At 33.7% G+C, this 9923-nt stretch overlaps 1 protein-coding gene across 1 annotated transcript; it reads left to right on the forward strand.

Moving 5' to 3' along the window:
* Positions 1 to 4409: 4409 nt before the first annotated feature.
* LOC121241014 (putative disease resistance RPP13-like protein 1) lies at positions 4410 to 9814 on the forward strand. The gene is made up of 2 exons (XM_041138583.1): positions 4410 to 4864; positions 9693 to 9814. Exons 1-2 carry the CDS (start codon positions 4541 to 4543, stop codon positions 9738 to 9740), a joined length of 372 nt encoding a protein of 123 aa, XP_040994517.1. The 5' UTR covers positions 4410 to 4540; the 3' UTR covers positions 9741 to 9814.
* Positions 9815 to 9923: the final 109 nt, after the last annotated feature.

Genomic DNA, 9923 nt, shown 5'->3' on the forward strand with positions numbered 1-9923 from the left:
ATTGTCATGATCTTTGGTTGTGGTCATGTTTGCTTGCTTGGCTTGATCATTTTGTCATCTGGGCGGCTTTTTGTTCGGTTGTGAGTCTTGTTTGTTGTCCTCTTTGAATGACAATATATAATTGAACGGAAATCATTAAAATAATTACTCAAACCTAATTTTTGTGGCAATCACTGACCTGTACAAAGATTTTAGTCCGTCCAATAACTGGCCGTGTGCATCAAATTTCGCTTCACTTAAAGAGTTTTCATTCCGTTTATATTTAGTATTCTTTTTTTTTTTCTTTTTTTCTTTTTATCTTTTTTAGCTGAGAGCCTGAAAGGAATAAGCGATGAAAGCATCAAATTACAATAATAAGAAGAGGATCCTTATATATTCCTAAGCTCGCTGCAACATGTACTACTACTCCAGTTTGTTTAGAAAATGATCTAACATGCACCTTTTCCCAGGAAAAAAAACTAATCAAGAGGAAAATTTTTGAGATTTAACATGATCAACTCGTAAGTAATAGTACTACTGGCTGTGATGTACGGACTTGTTTGGGCACTCAGATGAAACATAAGTGAGATGACTTGTTATGGTGGCTTCGTGGGTTGGTTTCCTAAGGTGCACTTTGACGTCGAGCGGGACGTTGGTGCAGCTGGTGTTCTATTTGGAGGAGGCGTTGTGGTTCACAGCGGATAAGGCAGTCTGTGCATGTTCTTGGCAGCGGTGTCTCGACTTAAGCCTTCTACTATTCACAAAATTTTCATCTCATCTCACACCCTAATGATCTCTATACTTAGAGCATGTTTGGATAATGAGATGAAATGAGAATTTTGTGACCAATAATAAAATAATTTTTGAATAGTAGTGAAATTGCTTGAATTAAGATATCATGTACTGAATTTTGGAAAAACATATAGAAAAAATTGAATAAAAATTATAAAATAAAGTTAAAAAATTATTTGAATATAAATTTTGTTTTTAAACTTGAAAAAATGGCATTTTTTATGTTTTGTTGGAAAGTTTGAAACAAATATAATGATTAAATAAAAATTTAAAATTAAAAAATATGTGTTTGAATTACGTTTGATAATAGAATTATAAAAAATGTAAAGATGAGATGCGATGTTGTGTTTATCTAATGTCCAAGCATGGCCTAAACCTTACTTCCTGCACTAACACCACCTGATTACACCCGGGCAAGTCAATGACCAGTTATTTAAGAGCCATGGGCCCATGGGACCGACGTCGTCAATGATAATTACATAGGGTTTGCTAGCTCTTATAATATTTGATATATTAATATATAATAAACTTTAAAAAATTAAAAAGTTTAGGTAGATTAAACAATGGCTAATTTGGTCTATGTCACATCTCCTGATTATTAATAAGTTTAGGTAGCTGTATTACATTGACTACAGAATAATAATTTTTATACATATTATGCTAAGCAAGCTTGATGTGAGCTTTAATGGATTCTCTGCTAGACTTCCAGCAAGACTGGCTAATATTTCACACTTGGAAGTTCTAGATCATGTGCGAAACAAACCCAGATCTGGGGTTGTCTCTACTGGCGCGTCTCTTCCATCCTCGATTATTTACACAAAAAGCTCTCATTTTGACACTAATTTGGTTTTTTTTTTTTTTTTTTTTTGGTGATTTTGTTGTGAATTAATCTGTAATAATTATATTTGTTTATAAATGAAAACCAAGCTGTCAAAAGATTAAATTATCAAGGATTCCAGTAGGAAAGAGACAGAGAGAGATAAAAATCACGTACGTAGTCGCTTGAGGGGAGAGGGGAGATCAGAAGGTGTCTGTGACGGGTCGGAGGAAGGTGCATGGGAGCGCTGGCTTTCTTTGTCTCCTTTCGGAAAGCATATATACGTCTCATAATTTTATTAGCAGTCACAGAGATACAGAGACAATGTTTTTTACAACATAAATAAAAGGTATTTTGTAAAATAACAATATTGTTATAATCTTATTTTATTAAAAGAGGAATATTTAGTGTACTTAAAAATTTTTTACAATAAATTTTATAAATTAATGTAAGTTTACGTGATCCGTCATATATATTTTACAATAAAAATATATTTAGAATCTGTAGAATCACATTAAAAAATATATATTTTGAATCACATTAATTTACAATAAAAATTATTTTTTTTTATATAATTACCATATATGATTAGCTAGTGATGCCATAAGATATTTTGTAGTGAATGTTTAACCAACAAAAAAAAAAAACTCGGCAAAAACAAAATGGTATACATTGTTAGATTTTATTAATTAAATAAAATAAGTTATTTTGAGTATTCTAAATAATAATGTGATGCAAGCAACTCAATTAATTAGAATTCTTACGTGTCCTTAGAAATTAGAATCGACGAAAGGATGCAATATATATTAATATGGCTGTACTATGTCCTTTGTATAAAATATTAAAAATTCTGTTGATTAGTGATGCCATAAGATATTTTGTAGTTAATGTTTAATGGAGATAAACTTATTAATTATTTTAAGTTTTATTAAATAATATATCATTGATTTGTGCTGAGATGACGAGGTCGGTCCAATGGCTCATAAGATTGTATTACTGGTCATTGACGTGATCGGGTGTAATCGGCGGGTGATGTAGGACCGTTGCTGTAGGAAGAACGTTCCAATCTTTTAAACGTATTGCGATGGAAGTTCAGAATTCAGTTATTTTCGAACCAATTGAATATTCACTATATTAATTAGTGTTTTTTTAACAATAATTATTGAGGAGGGATCAGAAAAAAGAAAAGAAAAATTATCACCTACTACTGTTCCTCTACTACTCCTATAGTATATATTAGGTTTATTTTTATGTCTAATTTCTTTTCGAAATTTAATTCCTTCTAAATTGAAAATATCAAATATACTATTATATAATTGAGAAATGATATTTTCAGTTATAGAGTACATAAGCAGTGCACACTTTTTTTAAAAATAAAGAATAAACATGAGATTTACATAAAAAAAAAAAAAAAAAAAAAAATTAATTTTTTAATAATAAATCTCTTTATTTTTTTAAAAAAATATACGGTACTTGCACAATACATAACTATATGTAATTCTAACTACCAACGTGATGCACACCCCCTAACATTGGCACGTGCAAATAGTATACGTGCTATAAAATGGACTCTTGTGCCTCAGATCTGCTAGTTACAGCCTTCATCGACCTTCCACTATCGACACATAAGCCTCATGCACTGATACAATGCCGCGTGGCACATCTTAACACACAATTTTTTAATTTGAAAACAAATTCATGAGTCCCTCGTTAAGAAAATAATTTGTACGTAGATCTTAAATTTACCTAATATATTTTTAAAAAAAATACACATTTTAATATTTCAAATATCATCTCTCAAATGACAATTTTGAAAGCACAACTCCTTATACCAAGTGGCTACGTGCATGCTTCCTTTGCTATAAAGCTCATTTAAAAGGAATGGACAAATGAAATTGTAATAAGAAATTGAAGTCGAAGTTGGTGGATTTATAGATGAAGACATTGAATACATTTAGCCAAAAGGATTTGTTGGCTTATCGCTCTCAAGCCTAATAATAATTAAATTATCAAAATAAATAAATAAACGGTTGAGAGGGGACGTCAATGCATTAATGCTTGTATTCCTTCCACCACATGCGACTTTAGCCCACTGAAAAGGACGACCATTCCCAACTTTGAATTTGCAGTCTTTTTTTCATTTTAAATTCTATTTTTTTATTTATAGAAATATCATTCATTTTAGTGTGTTGGGATATTTTCTTCGGAGACTCAGAATTTGGAGCTAAGGATTGTGACGTACTTTCAGCTAAAATGCCCCTTAAAACTTCCACCTTAGATTTAAATATTGGTATATAAATTTGATTATGAGCTACAGTAATTCAATAAATGTGTTAACTTACAGTAATTAAGTTTAACGAATTTTATATTATTTCTCATTCCTTTGTGAATATATTATGTGTATATTTTAATATTTTGTATTTGAAAATGAAGTTAATTTAAGTCGATAGATGGATTTTATGTATTTTAATATATCGATGGTTGGAAATTATGAAAATAAAAATAAAATGTATTTGAAAAATAAATATTACATTAACTAAGTAGATTAAAAAAAGAATATTATTTTATAATTTTAGAAAATGAGATGATTAATCCAATAATTCAAGTTTTGAAAAAAAAGCCAAAAAATAATTTCCAGCTGAACATTGATATAATGACAATTATTTCACAATTTTATCCCAATTTTTTTTCATTAATAATGAGATATTACATGGACCAAATTACCCCTTGCTTTGTTTGTGCAGAGATGAGGGTCAAATAGTGGCTCTTAAATAACTGGGGTCATTGACTTGACCAGGTGCAATCAGGTGGTGTTGGATCAATGCAGTAGGCTGTTTCCTCCACATATGGTACTCATTGCCAAATATTGCTTGCAACCACATTTTACTCTCTACTAGCTCTTTGCAATCTCACCTTTCTTCATTTGCTTTTTCCCCTTTCAAAGAACAAAACATGGCCGAATTAGTGGGAGGAACACTTCTCTCTGCCTTCCTTCAAGTATTCTTTGATAGGATGGTATCCAGCGAGTTTGTTGATTTCCTAAGGGGGCAAAAACCCAGTGATGAACTCTTGTCCAAGTTGAAGAATGTATTGCTATCTGTGGGAGCGGTTCTCGAAGATGCCGAGGACAAACAAGTTACGAATTCTAGTGTGAAAAAGTGGCTTGATGAGCTGAAGGATGCTGTCTATGATGCAGAAGACGTCTTGGATAAGATTGCTACAAAAGCCTTACAATCCAAATTAGATGCTGAATTTGGAACCAATATTGGAAGTAAGGTACGAAACTCCATCCATACTTCTCTTTTTTTTAAGAAAATAGAAGAAAGGATAAAAGGGGTACTTGGGAGATTAGAAAATCTAGCAAGTCAACAAACTGTCATGGGTCTAGTACAAGCTAGTACCGTCGGCAGGAAACCATCTGATAGATTGCCCACTACTTCTTTGGTAGAAGATTCAGACATTTGTGGTAGAAATGATGATAAGGATGAAATAATTAATAAGTTACTTCCTGATGATGCTAATGACAATAAGATAGGTGTGATTGCCATAGTTGGCATGGGGGGAATGGGCAAGACCACCCTTACTCAGCTTGTATACAATGACAAAAAGGTCCAAAAGCATTTTGACCTTGTAGCATGGGTTTGTGTTTCAGACGAATTTGATATGTTTAAAGTAACAAAAACAATTCTAGAAGCAGTAGCGCCGGCTTCTTCGACCCGTAAAATTCAACTATCGACCCGTGAAATTCAAGATCTAAATCAGCTTCAACTTCAACAATCAACCCGTGAAATTCAAGATCTAAATCAGCTTCAACTTCAACTAAAGGAGAAATTGATGGAAAGAAATTCCTATTCGTCTTGGATGATGTTTGGAATAGGAATTACACTGATTGGGAGATATTAAGTAAACCCTTTAAATCTGGGGCACAAGGAAGTAGGATCATCGTAACAACGCGCGATGTTGATGTTGCATCAGCCATGCTTGCTTTTGAAATCCATCATCTAAAGGAGTTACAAGGCGAGGATTGTTGGAAACTATTTGCAAGACATGCATTTCCGCATGATGCTAACTCCTATATGCATTCACATCAGTTTGAAGAGTTAGGTCGACAAATTGTTGAAAAATGTAAAGGTGTACCTTTAGCAATAAAAACAATTGGGGCCCTCTTGCGATCCAAAGTTGATGTTAGTGACTGGGATGAGGTTTTGAATAGTGAGATATGGAGTTTGTCAAATGAAATTCTTCCTACTCTAAGATTAAGCTATAAACACCTTCCCTCATATATAAAACGGTGTTTTGCTTACTGTTCAATATTTCCAAAAGACTATGCCTTCAAGAAAGATCAAGTTGTTTTATTATGGATGGCAGAAGGTTTTCTCCACAAAATTGAAAACAAAACAATGGAAGCAGTTGGTAATTATTACTTTGACACTCTTGTATCAAGATCATTATTTCAAAAGTCGAGTGAAGATGAATTTAGCTTTGAGATGCATGATCTCATCAATGACTTGGCAAAATTTGTGTTTGGTGAATTTACATTTAGGTTGGAGGTTGATAGCCGTTCTCATCTAAATGTTAACAAGACTCGTCATGTGTCGTATGTTACAACTAAATATGACAATTTTAAGAAGTTCGAGGCTCTTCAAGAAGCTACGCAATTGCGTACATTTTTGGCATTAAAATCGTCGTCAAGAAATTATTTCTACATATCTAAAAACTTGTTGCGTGATTTGTTGCCAATGTTAAGTTGTTTACGGGTGCTCAACCTATCTAATTACTGGTCGCTGTGCGAGTTGCCTGAATCAATTGGAAAAATTACACAGTTACGTTATTTGGACATTTCTTGTTCGAGAATTAGAAAGTTGCCTGATTCTTTATGTAAGTTGTACAATTTGCAAACATTGAAGTTATCTCATTGTGAATATCTTGAAGCATTGCCAAGAGACATGCATAAACTCGTTAATTTACGTCATCTTGATTTGACTGAAACTCCCCGCATAATAGAGATGCCGATACATATGGGCAAACTAAATTATCTCCAGACATTGACCAAGTTTGTTGTTAGCAAACGCACTGGGAGTAGTATTAGAGAATTGGGAAAGCTTGCAAATCTTCGAGGAGCACTTTCTATCTCGAATCTTGAAAATGTTGAATCTTTCAACGATGCACAAGGTGCATGCTTGAGGGATAAAATGGACCTTAAAGAGTTGGCATTAAACTGGAAAGAAGGTTCAAATACTGAGATTTTAGAAAGTCAAAGAGATGTACTCAACGGTCTGCAAACACATAGAAACCTGAAAAGTCTCACTATAAAGAACTACATGGGTGGAAGTTTTCCAAATTGGGTAGGGGATCATTCCTTCCCTTATGTAACGTCTATTCATTTGGAAAACTGTAAATATTGTCGCAGCTTACCAGCACTTGGGCAGCTACCCTCTTTACAAAACCTCTCTATTGTTGGTTTTGATGGAATTCTAGCAGTGGGTGAAGAGTTTTACGGAAGTACTACTGGTTCTTCTTCTATTAAGCGGTTTGTGTCATTGAAAGTTTTGAAATTTGAGCAGATGAGGAAATGGGAGAAATGGTCTTCGTTTGGTGATGAAAATGAAGGAGGGGCTTTCCATCGTCTCGAGGAGCTTTATATTTGGGGATGCTCAAAGCTAACGGGAGATTTGCCCATTCACCTTCCTTCTTTGGGTATCCTTGAGATTACAGATTGTCCGAAGATGTTGGCTTCACTCCCAAGGACTCCGGCTATATGCCAATTGAAGCTGACAAAATGGAGGGAGGATATATTAAGGGAACTACTGCCAATTCATGTTACGGAGAAGCTCACAATTGGAGAATTTGATGCAGTGGATATGGGTGACTTTTTCTCGCATATGTCTCTTCCAGTGGGTGGTCTACCCTCTACATTAAAATCTTTTGAAATATACAGTTGTAAGAAGTTGGGGCTCTCAACGAACTTGTACTACTGTTCATGCCTTGAAGTTTTGTCCTTGATCAGTTGTGATTCTCTCCGGTCCTTTCCAATGGATTTATTCCCAAATCTGAAGGATCTGATAATCCGAAGTTGTACGGATCTAGAATCTCTTACAGTTGCAGAACAAGTACATCAACATGATTTAGTGGCCTTGTCATCTCTACGTATCTCAGTGTGTCCTAATTTTGTGTCATTTCCGAGAGGAGGATTGCACGCCACCAACCTTGGAATCTTAGAGATCAGTTATTGTGAGAGTTTGTGATCGCTACCTGAAAAGATGCACATGCTCCTTCCATCTCTTACTGAATTTTCTATAGAAGGGTGTAAAAATATTGAGACGTTTCCAGAAGGGGGCTTGCCTTCCAGTCTGAATGAACTTGTTATTTGTGATTGTGAGAAACTTGTTGAGAGTCGGATGGGGTGGAGTTTGCAAAATCTTGCCTCTCTTAGATATTTGGCAATTGACGGTGGATCGAAATTAGATGTGGTGTCTTTTCCGGAGAAGGGGTTGCTTCCCACAAATCTGATCTTTCTGGAGATTTTTGAATTCCCAAATTTGACGTCGTTCGACAAGAATGGGTTTGAGAACCTCACCTCTCTAAAAATATTGCAAATATATAACTGCGACAATCTCAAGTGCATCTCAGAGGGGCTTCAACACCTCACCTCACTTGAAAATCTGGCAATCATGATCTGTCCAAAGCTGGAGTGCATCTCAAAAGAGGGGCTTCAACGCCTCACCTCTCTAAAAAGTTTGCATATCTCGTCCTGCAACAATCTCAAGTGCATCTCACAAGAGGGGCTTCAACGCCTCACCTCACTTGAAAATCTGACAATCCATTACTGTCCAAAGCTGGAGTACTGCATGTTAGAAGAGGGGCTTCAACACCTCACTTCCCTTTCTGTTCTGGAGATCGAGAATTGTCCTTTATTAACGAAGAGAAGGTGGTGGGAAAGAAGGAAAGGAAAAGAATGGCGGCGGAAGCTTGCTCGCATCCCCTTCAAAATAGTTGACAGCGAATTGATTGACTGAGCCAACCAAAAGTCTACGATCAAAACAAGGGTACGTTAGGTATTTACTCTTTTATAGATGTTATACCATTTTGATCTCGTTTAGACCCAGTTTTTGACGAATCACGCACTACATGGCCCCCCAAATTTTTTTGAAAAATAAATATACCCTAATTTTTAATCATAATTTTATAAATTTATAATCCCAACATGTTTTGCAAAATTTTATAAAATTTCAAGAATTTTATAAATTTATAAAAATGTCTCTCCAATTTTTTTCTCCAAGAATTTTGTATAATTTCTATATATTATTTATTTTCAAGAGTGTGGTCTCACCAAAATTAAATCAAAACTAAGTTTAAGATAAATAATAAACTTATTAATATAGATCTCAAAATTTTTTGTTATACAATATTAAACTTCTTAATATGGAATCTAAAGTGAGAATACAAGAAAAATCATATAAGATTGGTGATCTATATAGAAAATAATTTCTATATAGACTTCATTAAGCAATAAAAAACTTATTTAAGATCTCTATTATAGTATTATATGTTTAATGTGACACAAAAATATTTAGAATTTACATGAAACTTAATAAACTAACTTACATAGTGACGTCCTAGAAGATCACTTGGTAGTTTCTATGAAGCAAATAAATTCTAAATATTTCATTACAAAAATAATAATAGACGAATATTATTTTATAAAACATTATCCTCAAAAATCTGAAACATATATTAAGATGTTGTAATTTTAGAATCTTATTTCTATGTGTATAAGACAAATTATCGAGATCTAATAATAATAAAATCATGAATTAAATCTACCATTCTTCATATTTTATCTTAAAATTTGCCCCACCTTAAAAAAACTGTTGGTTCCGCCACTGATTGCCACTCTTCTTTTGTCTCTTTGGATGTTAATTTAGGGATCGGAGGCAAAACCATTATGTTGATCGGAAGTCTGTTAGTGAGTATTAAATCTGTTATTTAATTTTGAATAGAAAAAATATTTTGGATGATTGTAAAAGCAAGTGACTACCTTGCTCTGTTTTTGTTTTTCATTGTCGTTGGTCGTGATACTTTTTTTTCACTTGTAAATTTGCAGACACGTGACATGATCAATGTGGGAAAAATGGCTGTTCATTTGCACTGAAGTTTTTGCCTTGTGAAATTGTCACTGTTGGAAGCTGAGAAGGGTTGAGATGAGAAGCTGACATATTAGCAAATAACAAGTGAAACTGGAACATTCCGTGAAGCAACGTTTGGCTTTATGTTAAAACTGTGTGTTGCAACTTGCAACAGTTTTTTTTTTTTTTTTTTTGTTTCATGAACTGTT

This window comes from Juglans microcarpa x Juglans regia, chromosome 7S (genome assembly GCF_004785595.1).
Source record: "Juglans microcarpa x Juglans regia isolate MS1-56 chromosome 7S, Jm3101_v1.0, whole genome shotgun sequence".
NCBI classification, from domain to species: Eukaryota; Viridiplantae; Streptophyta; class Magnoliopsida; order Fagales; family Juglandaceae; genus Juglans; species Juglans microcarpa x Juglans regia.